General features: G+C 41.3%; 1 protein-coding gene across 5 annotated transcripts in view; it reads right to left on the bottom strand.

Moving 5' to 3' along the window:
* Window positions 1-25827, bottom strand: part of rp9 (RP9 pre-mRNA splicing factor) — a 67191-nt gene that overhangs the window by 35146 nt on the left and 6218 nt on the right. For 2 of the 5 annotated variants that reach the window (XM_063069848.1, XM_063069847.1), the window contains exons 2-5: window positions 25398-25428; window positions 19120-19249; window positions 18015-18106; window positions 11374-11435 (exon numbers count right to left, since the gene is read on the bottom strand). In XM_063069848.1, the coding sequence (XP_062925918.1) occupies window positions 11374-11435; window positions 18015-18106; window positions 19120-19249; window positions 25398-25428 (315 nt within the window). Of the gene's footprint in view, window positions 1-3418; window positions 5081-8110; window positions 8202-11373; window positions 11436-18014; window positions 18107-19119; window positions 19250-25397; window positions 25429-25827 lie in introns of those variants that run through there. The other 3 variants (XR_010020770.1, XM_063069846.1, XM_063069845.1) reach the window with 3 other exon arrangements.

Genomic DNA, 25827 nt, shown 5'->3' with positions numbered 1-25827 from the left:
AGGTATTCAGTTGATGGGAAATTTCAATCTCTCAGTTGCTTTTATTTTAAATTTCTTAAGTCAGAAATTCATCTATAGTGCTTATTTTCTTTTTTTTTGGTGTGTGCCTGCGTGCGTGTGCGTCTATGTGTGGCAAGTCTGTGCGTGTGTGCGCATCTGTAAGTGTGTGTCTGCATGTGCGTGTCCGTGATGACGTCTTTTTCATGGCTTTTTACAAGGCGCGGAACGAGAGAGAGACTGTGTGTCGCGCCACTCCTCACACAGATATTTTCGCAGTATTTTTCCCTTTATTTTACGAGGTCGAGTTGTGATCTCGACATTCCACCCAGCATGGATGGAAAGCGTACTCAAGAGCGGACTCAACTGGTTTCGAACCCAGGAACCTCCACTCCCGGGTCTGGCGCTGTTGTCATTATGCCACCAGCTGGACCTATAGTGCTTATTTTCATTATTCATGCATTGTTGCCTCTGGTGTCTCACTAAGTTTCATTCTTGACAAAGGTGGATCTTAATAGCAGATCATTTACTGCAAAGACCCATATCTATCCTCTGCCAGCTCTAGACTCCATTATTCTGACAAATTCCAAGCTGTTTTTTTTCTTTCTATGTTCTAAACCTTTTATTGTCATAAATTGTACCAAGTCCCACTCATCCATCATCTCTATACTAATGACTCACAGCGGCTTCCATTTAAGCAGTGACTCAGCTTTAAAAATCTTATCTTTATTCACAAACCCCTCTAATGATTTGCTCCTTATCTCTGTAATCTCACTTTACCAATCAAATTATCAAACTTAATCCTGATATCTACCGGCTGGTGGAGTAGTGGCATCAGCTCTGGACTTCGGGGCGAGAAGTCCTGAGTTCAAATTCGGCCGGCTCCCTTGCACGCTCTCCATCCGTGCCTGGGTTGAATGTTGAGCTAACAACTTGACCTCATAAAAAAAACCTGGAGAGGGATGGGCTCCGCCAAGTTTCAGATGCCGAAGACACGCTGTACGATGAGTATACCAAAAAACTTGTCATGACGGCACCCTGACGACTCCACCAGGAGTTAAGGGCGCGCACACACACACACACACACACACACAATATCCTGATATGTTGAGGATTATCTGAAAAAAACACTAGTCAAACCTTTACTTCTTAAGACTTTTAAGATCTGATTTTGCTCCTAAAACCTCTTTCCCTTTCATTTTCCTCCTTTAAGATTTTTCTTATTACGTTCCAACTCTGAATAATCTTTTGGTGTCTTCTCATATTTACTTAGTTAAAACTTTGTTTGATAACATTTATCTGTCTTTACAAGATTAAATATGCCACATGTAAGCAGAAGTTCTTCATGAAGAAGATACCACTATAGGAAGGATGTGGAAACCATAGAAAGCGTGCAGAGGAGATTTACAAGGATGTTGCCTGGATTGGGGAGCATGCCTTATGAAAATAGGTTGAGTGAACTCAGCCTTTTCTCCTTGGAGAGACGGAGGATGAGAGGTGACTTGATAGAGGTGCATAAAATTGATCGTGCGGATAGTCATAGGCTTTTTCCCAGGGCTATGAGAGGGCACAGTTTTAAGGTGCTTGGGAGTAGGTACAGAGGAGATGTCAGGGGTAAGTTTTTTTTACACAGAGTCTTGAGTGCGTGGAATGGGCTGCCCGCGACGGTGGTGGAGGCAGATATGATAGGGTCTTTTAAGAGACTCCTGGACAGGTACATGGAGCTCAGAAAAATAGAGGGCTATGTGGTAACCCTAGGTAATTTCTAAGGTAAGGACATGCTTGGCACAGCTTTGTGGGCCGAAGGGCCTGTATTGTGCTGTAGGTTTTCTATGTTTCTATAATTCTATTCTACTTTGTACAATTACTCTAATTGTGCTTTTTTATTTTAAGATCAATATTTTCCTGAACCCTCAGCACCTATTCAAGTAAACAGTATTCATATAAAACAGCAAGAATCAAATTTAGTTAATTTTAATGTTTTAATTGAAAACAATGTGGCAGGCTGGTGAACAATCCTTAGTAAGTGTTTCCCTCCTACTGTATTCCACTGGTTTTCACAAACTATGTTGTGTTTGAACTTGGAAAAAATTAGAAGTGTGGTTTATGACTCTTCCATTAAATTTGAAAAAACTTGGAGGCCATTTATTCAGCATTTTCATATGATGTAATTTGACTTATTTTACTTTTCTGTACTGTTGGTTGAGAGGAATGGAGTCGTTGACACTAAGGTTTTCTTCTCTCCCATTTTTACGTTGTTAGAATTACTCAAGTCTTTTAGTTTAGCTGACTAATTCTGTTTAGTTTAGTTTTTTTGGGGGTGGGGTTTGTTTTTTTTTCTTTTTTTCATGATTTTTTTTTCTAGTTTTTTTTGCCCTGTATTATTCTTTGTCATCCTACACAATTGGGAGTTTTGTCAATTTATACTATTTGGTTTTATAATTACTCATTTTAAGTATAACAATGTATTTCCAACAATTTGTATTATTGCTATGTTATGTTTATATTTTATGAAACTAATAAAAAGATTGAAAAAGAAAGAAAGTAAGTGTTTCCAGTTATGCATGAGTCTCCAATGTCACAGACTTTATGCTTTTACAGTTATCGATAAAATGTAAAATTAGGGCATGATTGCACCGACTGAAGTTCAGCTTTATTTGTCATATGTATATCAAAACAGTAAAATATACCATGAAATGCATCATTTTGCATCAATATCCCGCACAGTCTGAAGATTGTGCTGGGGTTCGCCTGCAAGTGTTGCCATGCTTTCAGTGCCAACACAGCATGCCCACAACTCACTAACCTTACTGTGAATCTTTGAAATGTGTGGAGAAACCGGAGCACCCAGAGGAAACCCATGTGGTTGTTAAGCAAAATACCAAGATTCATCAACAGTTCAATAAAAATCCTTTGCATTTAAAATCTTATAAGTTTAAAATTACATAACATATAATCCTCATAATCTTCAGATCACTGTGGGTTGGCATATCAATTTCCATAACCTTCTCCAGCAGTCATCAGGTCTGTGTATTATGTTAAATCTGGTCTTCTGTACATTCCCAATTTCCTTCCTCTAAAACGTTAATTGTATGCCCCATTATCAAGTATCAAACTTCACACAACAACCTACTAAAATTACAGAGAAGGAATACTTCTTCAGCACCACACACAAAATGCTGCAGGAACTCAGCAGGTGAGGCAGCATCTACGGAAATGAATATATATTTGATGTTTTGGGCCGAGATCCTTCTTCAGGACTGAGAATGAAGGGGGAAGATGCCAGAATAAAAAGGTGGGGGGGGGAGGGAAAGGAGGGTAGCTAGAAGATGACAGATGAAGCCAGGTGGATAGGAAAGATTAAGGGCTGGAGAAGGAGAAGGAATCTGATAAGAGAGGAGAGTTGACCACAAGAGAAAGTTAAGGAGGAGGGGACCCAGAGGGAAACAATAGGCAGGTTAGAAGAAATAAAATGTCAGTGTGGGGAATGGGGGGGGGGGGAGGTTGTGAATGGTTTATTGGAAGGAGAAATCCATAATCATGCCATCAGGTTGGAGGGTACCCTGACCAAATGTAAGGTGTTACTCCTCCACCCTGAGGAAGTCCTGTTAGTGGCTAATGATGCAGAAGTGCTTGAAACGGTCTACCAATCTACGACGTGTCTCACCAACGTAGAGGAGGCCACGTCAGGAGCAGCAGACACAACAGACGACCCTGGCAGATTCACAGGTAAAGTCGTAGATTGGTAGACCGCTTCAATATTAGTCTAAGTTGAGCTCGGACAGAACTCTAGGCAACCAACAATCACCACCAACCCCATTACAAAGGGAAATGCCCTAAACATTCATCTACAAAGTAGGCAGTGAGTTTTACCATCATCTCGGTTTCATTTAAATGAGCTAAGTACAAATTTCTGATCTAGAGTGCACACCTAGAAAATTTCAGACTTTTATAATACCTGTCCTAGCCCTCACAGTGATTAAAGTTAGTATGCCCAGTTATTCAGTAAAGCTGTTACGGGAAATGTTTCATACATGGTGGTAATGTGAGACCAAAACTACAGGGTGAATAAAAAAATTAGTGATCTCCAATAGTGGTTCTGTTGTAGGACTGAATTCAGTATCACTCACACTGCTGATATTAATCTCCTGCAATTAACACTCTTTTGCAAGCTCTGCCTTGGAAAAAGGTTATCAATGAACAGAGCAAAAGATTCAATGACCTCAAAACTTCCATGAAGAAATACAAATTGACTATTCTAAACAGAAGGGCACTAGGACAACACTGAAAACACTGAGCTCTACACTGGGAGCATGCGTGGGCCTAGTGTAAATGCCAGAAGGAATATGCAAACTCACAATCTCTGAATAGATACTTCCTGGTGAACTTTGGTACAATCTGCAAGACTCTTAGGTTAGCTCAGAACTATAGATCCAAAGTGGAAGTAAGTCACATCAAAGGGTGTCAGAGGCACCGAGCTCTGAAACAACAGGCAAGGTCATTTGATTCCAAACAATTGGTTTCCTGATCATCACAGAATGTCTCTCTGGTCTGTCAATGATCAGGCTCTTGAACCAAAGGGGATAACTTCACTTGCCCCATCAATGAAATGTTTCCACAACCTATGGACTTACTTTCAAGGATTCATCAAGAACATGAGATGAAATTTATTGCTTATTTATTTATTTATACTTTCTTTTTGTATTTGGGCAGTTTAATATCTTTTGCACACTGGGTGAACACCCAAATTGGTGCAGTCTTTCATTAATTGTTTGACGGATATTACTCTACTATGCCTTGTATGCTGGCTCGGAGCCGGAGATGCAAGTCAATATGGACAAATTCTCCACGGCTTGTGACAACTTTGGACTCACCATCAACATCAAAAAGTCTGAAGTCATGCACCAGCTTGCCCCTCATGCACTGTACACATAACCAAAAATCACAGTCACAGGACAGAAACTGCAGGCAGTGGACCAGCTTACTTACCTTGGCAGCACCCTCTCCCGAGCAGTGACTGCTGATACAGAAGTTAACTGCAGAATAGTGAAGGCAAGTTCTGCTTTCGGTAGACTGCGCTCCACTGTATGGGAACATCAAGGAATCAGCCCAGCAACCAAACTGAAGGTCTACAGAGCTGTGGTACTCACTACCCTCCTGTATGCCTGTGAAACGTGGACTGTGTATCGAAGGCATGCAAGACAGCCCAACCATTTCCACATGACTTGTCTTCGCAGAATATTAGGCATCAGATGGCAAGACAAAGTACCAGACACTGAAGTTCTCTTTAGAGCAAGTCTACCATCAGTCCACACACTGCTGATGAGAGCACAGACCCGGTGGGCAGGTCATGTCATCCGCATGCCAGACGAGCGCATACCCAAGCAGCTCCTTTTTGGGGAATCCTCTGCTGGAAGGTGCTCACATGGAGGGCAGAAGAAACATTACAAGGTCACACTAAAGGCCTCCCTGAAGCCATTTGACATAGACACGACCTCCTGGGAAATGCTGGCACAAAACCGCCCTACCTGGCGTGACCTCATCCACAAGGGCCGTCAAGCTTACGAAGCAAGGCGCATTGCTGAAGCACAACATAAGCGGGAGCTGCGCAAGTCCAGAGCCACCAGCGCACCAACTGCAGTGCCTACACGTCTGCCCAACATGTGCCAGGATATTCCGTGCCCGAATTGGCCTGACCAGTCATCTTCAGACACACCGCACCCAGTCTCAAAGTGACTAATGGTGTCGAGGTCTTCATCGATGACAATGGATGAACCACTATCCACTAATAAGTGTACCCGCAGGAAAATGAATTTCAGTGTTGTATATAGTGATATATATGCCCTTTGGTAATAAATTTACTTCGAAAGGTTTAGAACTTTACTTCCTGCTCCCTCCCCTTTCCATCTCCTCTTCCCTTTCCTTTTTCCCAACCATGATACTCCTTTCCCTGCCCCCTTCTCACACTCAGTACACAAGAGAGACCCATGTCAGAATTAGGTTCATCACCACTCACATATATCATGAAACATGTTTTTTTTTGCAGCAGTACAGTGCAATACATAAAATTACTACAGTACTGTGCAAAAGTTTTAGGCACCCTAGATTTAGACTTTTGCACAGTACTGTAGGTTGCTACCAAATGTGTTCTTTCATTTTTGTATCTTACAGAAAGTCATTATGACACAAGCTGGCATTCAGTCCATTATATTTATACCAGGTCTCTAAACAGTCCCATACCATTGTTCCGTCCCTGCAGCGAATATCTAATTGGTCATATGAAATCTTTGAAATTCCGTAAGCCACACTAAATCTAAATATTTTAAGATAACTCCCTCACATAGTTTGCATATCATTCCAATGGCAGTCACATTGTTTAAGACACTGAATTTACCAACTTCTTCAACTTATTCTGGACAAAGAAAGAACATACTAGTTCAATGGAAACACAGTAATCTCCAACTTGAGAGCAACAGCATCAATTTCTAATTTCTGGTAACCACTCTGCTCTGTTTACCCCCTCGCTTTTTATTTTCCTACGTCCTTCTGGCTCCTTAACCTCTTCTCTTTCTCCATCCTCGCTCCCCCCAACCTGTCCATCCACACATTCCTTCCTCCCTCTGGTTCCCACCTTCTTACTCTTTATTCCATGGTCTACTGTCATCCCCTATTGGATTCCATCTTATTTTCACTGATCACCTCCCAGCTTCTTACATCATCTCTCCTCCTACCTATCTCGCCTCTCTTGGATTCACCCATCACCCACCAGCTCCTGCTGCTCCCACTCCCTCTGCCCTTTTATTCTGGTTTCTACTCTTTCTTTCCAGATGAAGGGTCTCAGCCTGAAACATTGACTGTTTGTTTCCCTCCACAGATGCCACCTGACCTGCTGAGTTCCTCCAGCATTTTGTGTGTTTCTCTAAACTTCCTAGTTTATTTTTTACTACTTAATAATAGAGTGGCATTGGCAGTACTCTAATCTAAAGGGCAGACCCTGAAACAAGAACTTGTAAGATCATGATAAACATAGCAACAATATACTTAAGGGAAGTACTGCGGCAAGTTGGAAATCTGAAGTATAAAATGCTGGAAAAGTTCAATAGGTTTATGGAAGAAAATGTGAGTTAACATTTCTGGTCAATGATCTTTCCTCAGAACTAGGAAAAGATAGAAATCAAACATTTTTAAAAAGTGGGGGTGGGGGGGGGCGGGTGAGTGGTGAAGAACTAAGATAATGACACAGCCTTAAAATTATAGGAAAACTAGACAAGAGAAATGCAACGGGATTTAAAAATAAACAAACAGGAGTTATCAAGAATTCAAAATAGAATCAACCAGGACCTTCAAAAGACACAAAAATTATACGTCCATGGAGGGAAAAGGTGGTTGGTGTTATTCTACCAGGAAATTGCAGGGTTTTGTTATGTCTGAATGACTTGTAAAAATTTCTAGGATTCTATAAACTACTGTTTTCCTTTATGTTCAGGGACATGGTGTACTAGAACACTGTTTTGAACACAGCCTATGCCCCAAAGAACTATAATGCTTCAACAGATTTCAGTAAAATACTTAATCTGTATTCTTCCTTTAAGAACCTTCTTTAATGTTAATATTTTGTGCGCCCTGCTATTTCATCTTCACTATCTGATTTATAAGGAAAACAAAATAAACCACAAATATTGGAAATGTGAAATAAAAACAGAAATTTCTGGAAACACCGTTGAATGAAAAACAAATTTCATGTCCCTTTGTTAAAAAAGGGAAAGAGAAAACAAGCAAGTTTTCAATAACAGTGAAGGTGGGGAAGAGATAGACAGAACAAAGGTATTATCTCTGATAGGGTTACACTAAAAACATCCTGCAAAGTTCCTCAATTCAACTCATTATCTTTTCTGTCTAATTACCCTTACTCTTATTCTTTCTTGAAAACAATGCAGCATTGCATTGCCAGTATTGCTACATCTGGTCCATTTGCAATTTTGCTGTCACTTCTTGGGGCATAATGTGCATTACTGATGTCTCAGTTATGCTCAGCATGCAGTCAGGTTGCAGTGATGTGTCATACAGTTAAAGCTGAACATATTTTCACTTTCCCCACCCCTCTTATGCTTACCTTACACTTACTGCCTGCACACCTCTGGCATTTAGGGCAGCAATGAAGGTTCTTCCTGTATCCGTTATATTTCTTTCCTTTTAAAAAGAACCTTAGATCATTCTTAACATTAGTGATGATCTGCATGTCATTTCTCATCCCTCTTCAAAATATTCAGCCATTCTGACTCCTGTCTGAGTACTGCATCTCCAAGATGCCTCCTAATTTCCATGTTAACAAGCAATTGGTCAATTTTTTTTAAGCGCTGGAATTAGTTACTTCTGGACACGTCTCATTAGCGTGGCAGCAGGATGGCTGCATTGTGTATTCAAGGGACCAGCTGATTGCGCTTGTGCCCGCCAGTTTAGTGAACAGAGCAGCGGACATCCCGGCTGAAATCTGGAGGAAAACACACAGAGGATGCAGAGGGGGATCAAAAAGGCGAGGGAAGAGGACCGGGTCGAGACACCAGAGGCTTATGGAGAAGAGAAGTTATAAGCCGTGTCTCCCCTCTCTCATCATGGGAAATGTGAGATCGCTGGGGAATAAAATTGACGAACTGACTACGCTTGTCAGGAGTCAGAGAACATTTCGGGAGAGCAGTGTCATGTGTTTTACTGAGACGTGGCTGCACGAGGACATACCCGATCAAAGCGTTTCCACAGACGGCTTCCAGACCGTTCAAGCTGACTGGAATTGAACTGAGAGCGGTAAGCGCAAAGGAGGGGGGCTGGCGGTTCTGGTAAATAACAGATGGTGCAATCCTGGGCATATTACGATCAAGGAACGGGTCTGTAGCCCGGATATTGAACTTTTTGCTGTTGGACTCCGGCCATATTATTTGCCGAGGGAAATCTCGCATGCAATTGTGGTTGTTGTGTACATCCCTCCCTCTGCCAACCCCACATCGGCGTGTAACATCATTTACACCGTCATAGCCAGATTACAAACCCGAGTGCCCTCATTACCATCTCGGGTGACTTCAACCAGCTTACCATGGCTAGAACACTGCCCAACTTCACGCAGTATGTGAGCTGTACCACCAGAGGGGAGAGGACTCCGGATTTGATGTACGCGAACGTTAAAGATGCATACAGCCCTTCTCCCCTCCCCCCACTGGGAAGGTCAGATCACAACCTGGTGCATCTAAAACCCTGCTATGTGCCTCTGGTGAAGAGTAAACCTGCAACCTCGAGGACAGTGAGGAAATGGTTGGAGGAGGCTTATGAGGCACTCCAGGGTTGTTTTGAGGTGACAGACTGGCAGGCACTCTGTGAGCCACATGGGGAGGATATTGATGGGCTCACAGAATGCATCACTGATTACATTAACTTCTGTGTGGACTGCAATGTTCTGACAAGAACTGTCCTTTGTTATTCAAATAACAAGCCATGGGTGACAAAGGACATTAAGGACATCCTGAATGCTAAAAAGAGGGCGTTTAGAGATGGAAATAGGGAGGAGCTGAGGGCAATACAGAGTGACCTGAAAGCCAGGATCAGGAAGGCTAAAGACAGGTACAGGAGGAAGCGTGAGTGGAAACTCCAGCAGACAACATGAGAGAGGTCTGAAGGGGGATGAGGACCATCACTGGGTTCCAGCAAACTAGCAACAGAGGAGCTGAAGGCAGTGTGGACAGGGCCAACGAACTTAACCTGCTCTTTAACAGATTTGACATTGTGACCCCTGCCCATCCCCCACATGAGCCATCTGTTGTCGGCCCCCAACCAACATATATACCACTCTCCCCTCCTACCCCTCCTCACAGTCCCCCACCCTGCTCTCATGACTATACCCCTCCCCCACATGAAACCACCACGGTGGGCTTCACGGATGAACAGGTGAAAAGACAACTGAAACGTCTCAACCCAAGCAAGGCTGCAGGACCGGATGGTGTCAGTATCAGGGTGCTCAAAGCCTGTGCCCCTCAGCTAAGTGGAGAATTTCGCCATGTATTCAACATGAGCCTGAGCCTCCGGAGGGTTCCTGTACTGTGGAAGACGTCCTGCCTCGTCCCTGTGCCAAAGACGCTGCGCCCCAGCGGCCTCAATGACTACAGACCGGTGGCATTGACCTTCCACATCATGAAGACCCTGGAGAGACTTGTTCTGCAGCTGCTCTGGCCTATGGTCAGGCCACACTTAGATTCCCTCCAGTTCGCTTACCAGCCCAGACTAGGAGTTGAGGATGCCATCATCTACCTGCTGAACCGTGTCTACGCCCACCTGGACAAGCCAGTGCTTGCAACACTGTGTGTCCGACAGAGTGATCAGCAGCACTGGGGCTCCACAGGGGACTGTCTTATCTCCCTTTCTCTTCACCATTTACGCCTCGGACTTCAACTACTGCACAGTCTTGTCATCTTCAGAAGTTTTCGGATGACTCTGCCATAGTTGGATGCATCAGCAAGGGAGATGAGGTTGAATACAGGGCCACGGTAGGAAACTTTGTCACATGGTGTGAGCAGAATTATCTGCAGCTTAATGTGAAAAAGACTAAGGAGCTGGTGGTAGACCTGAGGAGAGCTAAGGTACCGGTGACCCGTTTCCATCCAGGGAATCAGTGTGGACATGGTGGATGGTTACAAATACCTGGGGATACGAATTGACAATAAACTGGACTGGTCTAAGAACACTGAGGCTGTCTACAAGAAGGGTCAGAGCCGTCTCTGTTTCCTGAGGAGACTGAGGTCCTTTAACATCTGCCGGACGATGCTGAGGATGTTCTACGAGTCTGTGGTGGCCAATGCTATCATGTTTGCTGTTGTGTGCTGGGGGCAGCAGGCTGAGGGTAGCAGACACTAACAGAATCAACAAACTCATTCGTAAGGCCAGTGATGTTGTAGGGATGGAACTGGACTCTCTCACGGTGGTGTCTGAAAAGAGGATGCTGTCTAAGTTGCATGCCATCTTGGTCAATGTCTCCCATCCACTACATAATGTACTGGGTGGGCACAGGAGTACATTCAGCCAGAGACTCATTCCTCCGAGATGCAGCACAGAGCGTCATAGGAAGTCATTCCTGCCTGTGGCCATCAAACTTTACAACTCCTCCCTTGCAGGGTCAGACACCCTGAGCCGATAGGCTGGTCCTGGATTTATTTCATAATTTACTGGCATAATTTACATATTACTATTTAACTATTTATGGTTCTATTACTATTTATTATTTATGGTGCAACTGTAATGAAAACCAATTTTCCCCGGGATCAATAAAGTATGACTATGACTAATACACCACAGGTTACATTGGATCCAACAATTACATATTTATTGCGTGCTTACCTTGATTCCTTTTCATGACGTTTGTTTGCTCTGATTACATCGTACATGGGATCCTCATGTGCCTAGCAAAAGATAGAACCATGTTAGAAGACCAATTATAGTAAGAACAAATGACCTTTAACTGACCTTAAATGAAAAATTATCAAAAGCATATGTTAGAAAAATTAGAAATTTTACTTCAAAACAGACATATGCAATCAGTATCTGTCCAATTACACAGTGAGACAAACTATCTTTTTAGAGGTATAAATCATGGACTTTCCAGTGATGCTCCAAGATGTAAATGAAAAAAGCTGCTTTCTTCCAATGACCCATGGTTATAGGCACATCATGCAAACTCCATATGATAGTACTGAATGCCACAATCAAACCAAATCAGGGGAGCGACTACAAAGCTTCCCTATGTGAGGCAATAATGTGCTGCCCAAGTTTACTGAATGTCATTGCATATCAGAGGCATTCACAAATATTTAAGGACATTCATGAATTAGTAACAATGTTAAACATTAAAAGATTAAGTAACTTAAGGATACTGGGAAACAATTAAATAGCTCCGGATTATGGATTCTGTTAAGATGGGGACATGTTTGGATACAGTTTCCTCGCTAGGGCCAACCAAGGTTGTTTTTGTCTTTGTCAAATGAATTTTTAAGATGACAACACACTGCAGAATATTAAGAACTTCAAGTACTGCAAGTCTACCCTGTTAGCGAGTTGCTCGATAGCAGAGAAGATGCAGGAGCTAGACCTGGTGCAGACCTTGATGCTGCCTGTTATGAGAGGCATTATGAGCGAAGGCGATGTGCAGTCTAAGAGCGAGCGATTGCCTTGGATATTTTTCTTGTGATCACAAGATTGCGTTGGACATTGGTAATGTAGAATACTGCATGAATGGTTCACTGGTTTATTGGAGAGATTGACAGCGAGGGAGCTGTGTAGCCTTGGATATAGCGAAGACTGAAGGCTTGTCTGATGTAGCAGTGAAGGAGGGGAGATGCTGAAAGCAGTGTAGCGCGGTGTTTTTGCCGGGTTGGGTGCTAGCCCCTCTCATCAATAATGCCCTCCACTGTTTGCTCGGTGGAAGACAAGCTGATTCACTACTACGGGCAGAAGTTCCTATTTGCTTCAAAAAGGCAACAATTATACCAGTGCTTAAGAAGAATAATGTGAGCTGCCTTAATGACTATTGCCCAGTAGCACTCACATCTACAGTGATGAAATGCTTTGAGAAGTTGGTCATGACTAGACTTTATTCCTGCCTCAGCAAGGAGCTGGACCCACCACAATTTGCATATCGCCACAATAGGTCAACAACAGAAGCAATCTCAATGGCTCTTCACACGGCCTTAGACTACCTGGACAATACACAGTCCTCCCTTTGCAATTGGATCCTCGACTTCCCAACCGGAAGACCACAATCTGGACAGATTAGTGATCATATGTCCTTCTCGCTGACAATCAACACTGGTGCACCTCAGGGATGTGTGCTTAGCCCACTGCTCTACTCTCTCTAACCCATGACTGTGTGACAAGGCATAGCTCAAATACCATCTACAAATGTGCTGATGATACAGCCGTTGTTGGTAGCATCTCAGATGGAGACGAGAGGGCATACAGGAGCGAAATATGCCAACTAGTGGAGTAGTGTTGCAGCAACAACCCTGTACTCAATGTCAGTAAGACGAAAGAGCTGACTGGACTTCAGGAAGGGTAAGACAAAAGAACACATACCAATCCTCATGGGGGATCAGAAAAGTGGGGGGAGGGAGGAGGGGAGGGGTGAGACGGGTGAGGGGGAGAGGGGTGAGAGGGGAGGGGGAGGGGGAGGGGGAGGGGGAGGGGGAGAGGGGGAGAGGGGGAGAGGGGGAGGGGGAGAGGGAGAGGGGGAGGGGGAGAGAGGGAGAGGGGGAGGGGGAGAGAGGGAGAGGGGGAGGGGGAGGGGGGAGGGGGAGAGGGGGAGGGGGAGGGGAGAGAGGGGGAGGGGGAGAGGGGAGAGGGGAGAGGGGGAGAGAGAGGGGGAGAGAGAGGGGGAGAGAGAGAGAGATAGATAGAGAGATAGATAAATAGATATTTCAAGTTCCTGGGTGTCAAGATCTCTGAGGACCTAACCTGGTCCCAAAATATCGATGCAGGCAAGACAGCGATTAGGACTTCGAAGAGATTTGGTATGTCAACAAAAACACTCAAAAACTTCTATAAATGTACCACAGAGAGAATTCTGATAGGCGGCATCACTGTTTGGTACAGTGGGGCGGGGGGGGGGGGAGAACCCTAAGGCACAGGACTGAAAGAAGCTGCAGAACATTGCAAATTTAGTCGGCTCCATCTTGGGTACTAGCCTACAAAGTAGTCAGGACATCTTCAAAGAATGCTGTCTCAGAAAGGCAGCGTCCATTATTAAGGACCTCCAACACCCAGGGCATATCCTTTTCTCATTGTTACCATCAGGAAGGAGGTACAGAAGCCTGAAGGCAAACACTCAACGATTCAGGAACAGCTTCTTCCCCTCTGCCATCCAGTTCCTAAATGAACATTGAACCCGTGAACACTACCTCACTTTTAAAAAATATATTATTTCTGTTTTTGCAGGATTCTTAATCTATTCAATATACACATACTGTAATTGATTTACATACTTATTTTATTTTCTTTCTATATTATGTATTGCTGCTGCTAAGCTAACAAATTTCATGACACATGCCGGTGAAAATAAACCTGATTCTGATTCTAAAGGGGAGAGGAGTAGGCACAAAGCAGGGCTGGTAGCTGATTAGTGGATCTAGGTGGAGTGAGGGATGATGGGCAGATGTTGCCAGCTGGAAGAGGAGGGGATCTGGAGCTGTGCTTGTTGGACCTGCAGTCAGCAGGTAGATCTCACAACTGAAAGTTCTGTGGATCGTTGTATTCTCCTGCTGGACTCCAAATCCCTGTGGTGCATGGCGCTCCAATCAGCAGCAAACAGCTTAGCTGAAGTTGCAGATTTCAACTTCCACTTACAATGCAGCAGTGGCACCCAGCTACATCAGTAAATGCCAGCACTTCCGAACAGAACTAATGGCTTTTCTGTTACAGGCCACTTATGTTTAGTTTTGCTGAAATAATCATGAGGTAGAGAACAGATTACACAAGAGTCTTTCTTTGAAGGCGCATTCTGACAGGCTGCATCACAGTTTGGTATGGGGGGGGGGGGCGCTACTGCACAGGACTGAAAGCTCCTGCAGAGGGTTGTAAATAGTCGGCTCCATCTTGGGCACTAGCCTACAAAGTACCCAGGACATCTTCAAGGAGCAATGTTTCAGGAAGGCAGCGTTCATTATCAAGGACCTCCAGCACCCAGGGCATGCCCTTATCTCACTGTTACCATCAGGAAGGAGCTACTTAGCAGCAGCAATACATAATACAGAAGGAAAATAAAATAAGTATGTAAATCAATTACAGTATGTGTATATTGAATAGATTAAGAATCCTGCAAAAACAGAAATAATATATTTTTTAAAAGTGAGGTAGTGTTCACGGGTTCAATGTTCATTTAGGAACTGGATGAATTGCACGCACTCAGCAATTCAGGAACAGCTTCTTCCTCTCTGTCATCCGATTTTTAAATGGACATTGAACCCTTGGACACTACCTCACTTTTTTATTATTTTATTTTGTGCTATTTTTCTCCTATATTATGTATTGCATTGAACTGTTGCTGCTAAGTTGACAAATTTCACATCACATGCTAGTGATAATAAACCTGATTCTGATTCTGTAGGAATTAGTTATTTCACCTTTATACTAAATTAGCTTAATACATTTAAACCACTGTGAAAAACATTATTATTTACAGCTTGCAGCCAAATGAAAGAACAAAGTGTTTAATAAAATTTTAAGATGATAATTTTAATTGTGATTCTTAGAATTTTCAGAATAGGATTTCCGGAAATTAAAAAAAATTTAGAGATATGGCACAGAATATGCCCTTCTGCCCCTTTGAGCCACACCGCCCAGCAACCCTGATTTAACCATAGCCTATTCACAGGACAGTTTACAATGACCAATTAACCTACTAGTGGATACCCAGAGAAAACTCACACATTCCACAGGGAGGGTGTACAAACTCCTTAAAGGATGTCAGAATTTAACTCCGATGCCCCAGGCTGTAATAGTGTTGTGCACAGTTAAAGTAAGGTTAAAGTGATACTCCTGACAATCTAACTTTGGTAGTGCTGGACTAACAGACTGGTCAGATAGCAGATCACTGGAACTACCACTGTATTTAGATACTTTACTGTACGAATTTCACTCCCAGCACTGGATATGTAAGTCAGATATAACATACACACATTTTCTGAAGCGAAAACCAGTAACAACATTATGTTGTGAATATTATGCCAGAAAATGTTGATTATCTGCAAATTAAAAGACTCAAAAATTTTTATTAAAAATATAGATAAAGGGTAGGAACATTTTTCAAACTATCATAATTCAGTCCTCTTGGGACAATATAGTTGCCTGATTTCAGGCTGAGAGATTGTTCAAAATAGTAAAACATATGCCATAAGCAAAACAAAATGTTGTAAATACAGAGCAGATGGGTCAATAATAAGAAACAGACATTGGCACAAATTGACTATGCAGAATTTCATGAAGGACTCTAAAGAAAGTTAACAGGAAGGACCTATTTCATTTCACAGAGAGATCATAGAGCAGTACAGTACAGGACAGACCCTCCAGATCACAATGTTGTGCCGTACCAATTAAACCAATGAACCCTAATTAACCTAATTCCTCTTTCCCACATATTGACCATATCCCTCCCTTCTCTACATAGTCATGTGACTATATAAGATCATCTTAAAAGCTCCTATGCCATCTGCCTCTAACATCACTCTGACAGTGGATTCCAGGCTCCCTCCACTCTCTGTGTAAGAACAACACATGCCTCACATATCTCCTTTGTACTTCCCCCCCCCCGCCTCAAATTCATGCCTACTAGTACTAGACATTTCACTCACAGGGAAAAACATCAATCTATGCCTCACTTAATTTTATAAACTTCTATCAAATTTCCTCTTAGCCTCCGCCGCTCTAGAGAAAACAACCCTTGCTAGTCCAACTTCTCCTCATAGTACATATCCTCCAAACCAGACAGCATCCTGGTAAACATCCTCTGTACCCTCTCCGAAGCCTCCGCATCCTTCCTATATAGAGGTAACCAGAATTGAACTCAATTCCCTAAATGTGGCAAAACTAGACTTTTATTATGCTGTGACATAATTTCCTGGCTCTTGAACTTAATGCCTTGACTAATGAAGGCAAACACACCACATATGCCTTATTTACGTTCCTTTCAAATTGTGCTGCCACTTTCAGGGAGCTATGCCCCTGGACACTAAAATCCCTCTGTTCACCAACGCTGTTCAGGATCCTCCCTTTGTGTACTCTCCCTTTGTGTTGACCTCCCAAAGAACAGAACCTCACATTTCTCCAGTAAACATCATTTGCCACTTCTCTAACCACATGTTCAACTGTTATGTATTGTTCTGTATCCTTTGGCAATCTTCTATGCAATCCAGAATGCCACCAATATTTGTGTTGTATATAAAGTTACTCACCCACCTTACAATGTTTTCAAGCAAATCATTTATCTACAACAAACAACAAATATCCCAGTACAGATCCCTGTAGAACATCAGTAGAAACGAATCTCCATCAAGAATAAGAATCATCTGCCACTACCCTTAGCCTCCATGGGCAAGTCAATTTTGGATCCAATCAGCTACATCACTGTGGATTCTATGCATCCTAATTTTCTGGATGAGTCAACAATGCAGGATTTTGTCTTACTTGAAACCAGTACATAACACCCATTGCTCTACCTTCATCAATCACCCTTGCCACCTCTCGAAAACTCTTTGATCAGTCAGATATGACCTGCCATGCTGACTGTCCCTTCTCTAAATGCTCATAAACCCTATCTCTAAGAATCCTTTCCATTAATTTCCCCAGCACTGACATGAGACTCACCAGTCCATAATTTCAAGGATTATCCACATTTTTTACTTGAACAAAGGAACCATGTTTGTTTCTGACTAGGTCTACTGACACCACATCTGTAGTTACTGAAGATACAAACATCTTGTCAAAGACCCAGCAATATCACCTCTCGCCTCACTTGATAACATGTGGTATACCCCATCAGGCCCTGGGGACTTATGTACCTTAATATTTTTCAAGTGACCAAACACTGCCCCTTTCCAAATCATTAAATGTCTTTGCATGCTCAAATCAGGTGGCAAACGTTTGAAATAATTTGTTGGATTACGGAAGATGAGGATTTTAAAAAAAATTTAGAACATGGTACTGTTGGTATCCGATACATGCCTTCTTAAAGAGTGGCAACAGAAATATGGTTGGATTGAAATTTTCAGAGCTTTAACATGCTGATCCATAGTTCTACTACCGAAAAGTTTTAGACTGAGTAGCTGTTTATTGATTGTGAGACAGTGTGCCAAATAGTCTATTTCCAATTTGTAAATTTTATGATCTTCAAGACTGGCTTAATTTCACAATCAGGAAGGCTGGGTGCTGAAAAAGTGGAACTTGAACTTTAAAAGTTTTCAGAAACAGTTTTAATGAAATTTATTCTGACTTACTACTCTGAACTGTTCCAATTTCTGATTTCCACTAATGAAGTAAGGGCATTCTCTATCCCCAGTTCTGTGTCCAAAATTTTTGCATCTCCAACCTGAAACAAGTTCAACATAATATAAATTACAATTAATTTTAATTTTCTTTGGCCAACCACTGAAGATAACCAGGTGTGTGATAGGCAAAATTTGAAGAGTGACTTCAATCAGTGAACAACAAACAAGCAACAAGCTGGTAATAAATAAATGCAGTAATTGCCACTAATCTGAAGAACCATAATTTTTTTCCAAAACTCAAGAGTTGATTGAATTTGTTTTCATCACCACTGGCACATGTACAGTCTATTTTCATAAAAGCTTATTAACTCTGACAGAATTTCTAATCTATTTCCTTGGCCCAAGTAGTAATGTCATCCATAACAATAGCAGAACTCATATATATAGCTTGGTTCCAAACAATGATAACCATGGTATGTACATGAGCACAGCTCAGTCAGAAGCACTTTCTTCCAATTCCCTAACTCAGAGCACAAGACCAAATGCCTACACGTTGAAGGCATCAACCAAAAAATGAATATAGAAGCCTTCAATAAATTCTAGTTTAGGTAAATAAACAAGTCAATATATTTCTTCGTTAAATTCTGAAATTTAATTACTTTCTCTCTCATGTATATTTATATGAGAGTAAAAGATCAAATTATTTAGACAGATTAAAGAAATTAACTGATTAACATGATTGATTTTAGTACCAAACAAAATACTTCATAGGTTTTCTTTTGCAAACAACCAACTCTGTTGGATTATAGGGTGACCTTAGGCATTCATTGCATCAGAACAGATTTCTTCATCCCAGTAAAGAAGATATGTATAAGCTTCTTCCAAAAGATTGTTTTTATTTTTTTGCTGGTAATGTGCAAGACCAACATGTTTTAATTATGCACATTAATTGCCATTAATTGACATCTCCAGTTAGGACATACACTAGATTTTCCTAATAATGCTTCCATTTCCATAATTTACATTCTCTCCCCCCCCAACAAGTGTCTTAACCATTTAGTTTCATTCACGTCATGTAAAAGTAAATCAGTAAGTTTAACAGGATTCTCCTTACACTGCATGACTTTTACTTCTTTTCCCAACGGCATCCAAAGTCCTTTGGTTGGAGCGTGTGCCAAGAAATCTCGAGCTTCTTCATTGCCTGGCAGATCTGGAATACAATCTTCCGGCTTGTCATCATGTTCCTATGTACAGAAAAACTATTTTACAAGATTCAAAACGCACTGTATTGATTGAATTTATTTTACAGAAGAAAGCTTGTCATTAATGAAAACTGATAAATTTTGCTTTATCAGTGGAGAAAAGCATATATCCATACACTTATAATAGATAGTGTTTTATTTATTCTTTCTAGGCATTACTAGCAAGATGACCATTTATTGTCAATCCATAATAGCTGCCCAGATGTGGTTAGGCCACTTGCTTGAATCAATACAATTTTTCTGTACAAGATAATCCTATGGAGCTGTTGAGAAGGAGTCTGAGGACTCAAATCTGTGATGACCAACGAATAAAATACATTTCTAAGTCAGGATGGTGCATGACTAGACACAAGCATGCAGTTGATGATGGCTGAATGTGCCTGAAGTCTCTGCCCTTCCTGGTGCTACAAATCAGGAGTTGTGGCAGTAGATTAGGTAAAAATGAACTACAGCTTATTTTATAGATAGTACACATTGAACCCACGGCAGAAGGAATAAGTAATTAAGGTGGTACCAATGAAAGAGATGGGTTAGTTCTAGATGGTATCCACCTTTTTAAATGTTGTTGGAACTACATTTATTCAAGTATATTCTGTATCACACCCCTGATTTGCATCTCATAAATGGTGAAAAATTGTTGGAGTCAGGAAATCAGTCACATGCGGCACATACTCAGCTTCTAGCTTATTCTAATGGTTGCAGTATTTTTACAGCTGGCTCACCTGTGCATCGATGTTGCAGAACTCAGCAACGATAGCCCCACTGAATGTCAGTGACTGGTGTCTTTTTTATGCTTGCCTTTTTTTAAACTGGAGATAGTATTGCTTGGCACTTCAGTGGTATCAATGTTTTACCATTTATCAGGCCACCAGAATGATGTCTTGTTCTTCTTGCATGCAGGAGAAGACTAAACTTACTGAAGAGGTATGAATAAAAACTAGAATACAATCATCAGTGAACATGCCCGCTCAGTTTATGATACAAGGAATGTCAACGATGAAGTAGGTTAGGCCTAGGACACTACTCTGCGGACTTGCTGCAGTGATGCACTGGGACTTGAATTATGTACTTCCAACGTCCACAATGATCCACTTGACATAATGTACAATTCCAAACTGGTGAAAGAGGTAGGGTTAAGAAGAACTTTAAATATGGAAAGATTGGTAAAGTGCTAATGAATGGAAGAATTCCATAATTTACAGCTTCAGAAACTGAAGGCATAGCCACCAATAAAAGAGTGATTAAACATCATGAGAGGATCTGGCAAATGATATTGTAATTCCCCTAAATGCTTCTAAATAGCTAACCAATATTCAGATACAAATAATGCAAGGACAAACCTTTTGAGACACACAACAACAGCCAAAACAACGTCACTAGTACATGTATGATTCAGTAACACAGGGAAGCAGCAAAGTGGTCAGGAAAGTAAACGTAATGGTTACACAATGGAGAAGAGGGGCATGAAAATGTTTCGACAGCTGAAAACATTTTTTGGATGGTACACTGGCTTCTTGAACAGAGGTCAAGCATATCACTGGGTATCTACAGCACACTTCAACATAGAAAGACGAATTATCCAAGGTTATGGTCCATATAGGTGCAAGTTACAGACAGAAAGAGGAAGAAATTTTGGAGCATACACTTGGGAACTTCAAGATGAAAAATATCTGTGTATATCCTTGCTGTGTGCACTTGCATGTAACTTAGGTTTGTCTTGAGAAGATACTAGCAGACTAAAAATAAGGAGTGAGCACATTGAAACCTGTAAGAGAGTGTTTCCTAACCTTCTTTCAGCCTAACGCCCCCTAAAGCACTTTCAAACTTGCCAACGCCCCTCTTAGCCACAATATACTTTCTGGAGCCCCCATAGTGTAAAAACATGTCCACCATATGCTAATATGAGAAAAATTATTCTGCTTTAAATTTTCACTTGTCTTCAAGCCTATCTTACACAGTACCTGTGCACTGTACAGCATTGATATCAATGTGATCCTTGAGCTTGATGGTTTTTAGCAAGAGTTGAAATATCTGGTTCAAGTTGTGACAGCAAAAACCTTGTTCCCACACATAACAATGTCCAAGTAGTCTCTGATTTTTGTGAGTATGTGGTTCACTGCACGGAAGCTTCTTTCAACAAGGTAGGAGAACGAGAATACAATGAAAAGCAGTTTGGCTCTTCTGCAAAGACCAGGATACTTTGTATGACAATGTAGCCACATACCACAAAAGCTGACATTTTTGAAAAGCATTTTTGCTTCTTCATCATTCTGAATTTCGATAATTTCTTCTTGCAAGCTATCTTCCTGTTCTTCCACCTTGAGAAGAAATGGGTTAATTACCCAGTCCGGAATTTCCAGATTGTTCAAATCCTTGAATTCTGAAAATCCTTCAGTGACTACAGCTATAAGCAATACTTTTGTAAATCATCATCTGTGAAAAAGAGTGCTGTACTTTCCATGCAGGGAAACTGTGAGAACATTCTTCTCCCACTGTTTTGCTTGTATATTTCCAATTTTCCAATACTGCACTCTTTCCCTGGATTAAATCGAAATTCTCACCCTGCAGTTTCATATTTAGAATGTTCATTTTTTCATACAGATCAGCAAGGTATGCCTCATCTCCACAGAGAAGTTCAATCTTGTTTCCAAAGCTCTTGTCGACTTTGAGCAAAAATTCAACCAGTGTCATAAAGATCAAAGAAATGTTTTAAGCAGCAGTCTTTTAACAGCCAAAACACTTCAGTGTGAAGAAGTAAGCATTCAAGCCCTTTCATTGTTATCCTGGCATAACTGGCGAAATCCACTAAACCAGCATGGGGACCTGTCATATATCGTGCTCCTTCCACTGCATGTGAAAAATCATGTTGCTAATCGGAATTCCTTTATTCTCAAAATATATTTTGATTCTTCGTTGATATTTGTTTTTAACTTTTTACAAAAGAGAATCTCTTCATGACTTTTTCCACTTTTGATAAACCGTACATATGCCATTAGCAATGCCTCATTGTCTTGCACAGCTGACTCATCCAGTTGTATCGAAAATTCCCAAATTCAGCTTTTCGTAGCTGTGCATAGTTGATACTCAATGTCTTTGCTCATTTCTTCAATACCACGAGCTAGTTATTACTCAGAGGAATCAATTTCAAAATACTGATATTCATCTTGAGAACAGTGACGAGCACTTTTGATACAGCAGGCATTATTAGTCCTTCTCCAATTGTATGTGATTTTCTACGCTTTGCTATCATCTTGGAAATGTTATAAGAAGCAATATCAAGGTCATTTTTAGCTTTCTTGGCAAATGACTCAAGTATGCAATGTTTTTCAAATGCTTCTTTCATCTGTAGTTTCTGTTTCTTAGAAGGTTTAGAATTCAAAGCTTCACCACTTTCAGACTCACGGAGATCATGTAGTACATATTTATCCCATCATTAACTGGGCTAAATTAAAATCTAAAAAAAAACACAAACTGGAAATACCTATCAGATATTGATGACAGCAGTGAGTTGACACGGATGGAATGATGGTAGCAGCATGCAAAGGAACAGCGAGGCGAAGATGAAGACGATCACAACAGTGAAAATTACACTGACAAGGATTCAGACTGGAATCCGAATGTTCGTCAGAATAGAGCTGGTGTTCTTAACTGTTACATTGCACGAACTTGGTCTGTGCCACAAGTCAAGGGGAAATATTGAACACCCTGGTTGCTAATTTATGCATCCTCATTTACATCTGTTTGGTTGGTAAGGTCGGATGAGACTGTCAATTTCAGATGCGTTGTAACGATGAGTGTTCACCGACTGCAGAGCTATGGTTCTTTCTGTGTTCCAGTACCTCATCCTTTTGTTTTAGAAGTGTCTGCTTAACTAACAGTCAGTCAGGTCTTGTGCCTCAAGGTAGGGTGCCGCTTACTGTCCCCCCCAAATAATCTTGAACCCCCCCCCAATGACTTCTATTTCCCCTAAAGTCTCCTTAGGATACATAACCACCCCCCTTGGGAATCACTGCTGTTGGGTTTCTACCTGGTATTCTCAGTGTGTCTACAAAGGCTGAATGAAAATCTTCTACATCTGGTCTCATGTGATGGGCATTCAAAAATATAACTCATAAGGTCACTGACTTCAGGAAGTGGCATAGAGCAGATGCCCCTGTATGTATCAATAGTGCTGAGGAGGAGACAAGAGTTTCAAGTTCCTAGGTCTAAGTATCACTAATTGCTTACCCTGGTCCAACAACAAAGATCCTATTGTAAAGAAGGCACAGCCTCTGCTTCTCAGAAGCTACAGAAATTCACGTCCCCATTGACCTTAAGTTTTATAAATGCACTGTGGAATGCATCATATCCAGATTCAAGCAACATACATCAAAGTTGCTGGTGAACGCAGCAGGCCAAGCAGCATCTATAGGAAGAGACGCAGTCGACGTTTCAGGCCGAGACCCTTCGTCAGGACTAACTGAAGGAAGAGTGAGTAAGGGATTTGAAAGCTGGAGGGGGAGGGGGAGATGCAAAATGATAGGAGAAGACAGGAGGGGGAGGGATAGAGCCGAGAGCTGGACAGGTGATAGGCAAAAGGGGATACGAGAGGATCATGGGACAGGAGGTCCGGGAAGAAAGACAAGGGGGGGGGTGACCCAGAGGATGGGCAAGAGGTATATTCAGAGGGACAGAGGGAGAAAAAGGAGAGTGAGAGAAAGAATGTGTGCATAAAAATGAGTAACAGATGGGGTACGAGGGGGAGGTGGGGCCTTAGCGGAAGTTAGAGAAGTCGATGTTCATGCCATCAGGTTGGAGGCTACCCAGACGGAATATAAGGTGTTGTTCCTCCAACCTGAGTGTGGCTTCATCTTTACAGTAGAGGAGGCTTCATCTTATTAACCAGATTCATCTTAGTTTGGTATGGCAAATGCTCTGCCCCAGACCATAAGAAATTGCAAAGAGCTATGGACATATATTAGTCTGTCAGAAAAACTAGACCTCCCTTACTGCACACTATATTCTGCACATTGTTCTTGCTTTTGTCTTGTGCTGCCTCGACATACTTCAGTTTTGAAGTTATCTGTATGGATGGCCTGCTCAACTCAGTTTTTCACTGTATCTTGAAACGTATGACAATAATAAACCAGTTCCTACTAATTTCAATTCCGAGGGTCGACCAAGATTGGTAAGTGAGACACCATGCTTCAGTAAAGACTGTGAATCCCAAAGAAGAAAATTATTCTAGGTATAATAGACCCCAATCATTAAGGAAATTAAAAAAAGAGGAAGATTCTTGATTAACTTCCTTCTGCATATTAATTTATGCCCTATCCCTTTATTAAAAAAATGGTAAGGCACACAAGGAGTGATGTTGCTTTGGAGATATCAAGGGACAGAAATGTGCAATTATTTTCATTATTCAAAATGAAGATTAAGCTTACAATGTAGTGGCTTGCATAGTGAGGAAGAAATAGACACATAGCTGGATACTACAATTACACTGTCAATCTTGTTAAACTGCACACCAGCTTATTTCTCTATTCTTGAAATTATCCCTAACCCTGGGGCACTGGAATTAGAATTAGTCTATTAATGTTACATGTACAAGGTACAGTGAAAAGCTTGTCTTGCATACTATTCATACAGTTCAATTCATCACACAGTGCACTGAAATAGAACAAGGTACAACAACAGAATGCAGAATTAAGTGCAACAGCTACAGAGAATATGCAGTGCAGGTAGGCAATAAGGTGCAAGATCATAACAAGTTAGATTGTGAGGTCAAGAGTTCATCTCATCATCCTAACAGCAGGCAGAAGCTCAATTTAAAATAAAAACATTGAGGTAATGCAACATTTTTATTGCACTGTTATACTACACTAAAAAAAAAGGTTTGTATCTGAAGCAGACTGACAAAAGGAGTCAGCAGTAACAATTCCCTAATTCAGACTAATCTAAAGGCATCAGGGGGCCTGACATTTCTGGAAGCAAGCAATCTAATGCAAATGTTACCTGTGAAAACATACGAATTAGTAGCTAAGTTAGTGATGGCATTTCACGAAGAATTACCAGCGGTTAAAAAAAAACAACTTCACAAAATTAATAGAAAATGGAAAGAACATGTATGACATTTTAAATAAGGACTAACCTTTATCATTCCTGGTGGTGGTTTCTCGTAACTATTAAAAAAAAACATTTGTTTAATGATTTCACAAACATAAAATCTTCTACAGTAGCATTAAATTCATACTAATTAATAATCGTACACCCAAATTGTGTAAACTTAACATTGACCAAAATTAAAACCAGTGTAAACCAGGACTACAACCAATTTCCCTGGCCTGAAGTCTCTCATAAATGAAGTGCAGTGAGATGACTCTCTCTAGGAAGACTGAACCATTATTTCCCAAAATCAATACATGCTGAACTTCAACTTATGGTGTTGAAATGACTAACATTACTCAACATATTTCTTCAATTAAGGGTTCATTGACACTACAATCATCCAGTGTTGGCAACACACTTCCACAAAACATTTATTATCAACCTTTGTAATAAACCTGATGGCCACACTGATT

This window comes from Mobula hypostoma, chromosome 17, assembly GCF_963921235.1.
Source record: "Mobula hypostoma chromosome 17, sMobHyp1.1, whole genome shotgun sequence".
NCBI classification, from domain to species: domain Eukaryota; kingdom Metazoa; phylum Chordata; class Chondrichthyes; order Myliobatiformes; family Myliobatidae; genus Mobula; species Mobula hypostoma.
Note: the sequence above shows the minus strand (reverse complement) of the source record. Positions and strands in the feature narration are given on the sequence as shown.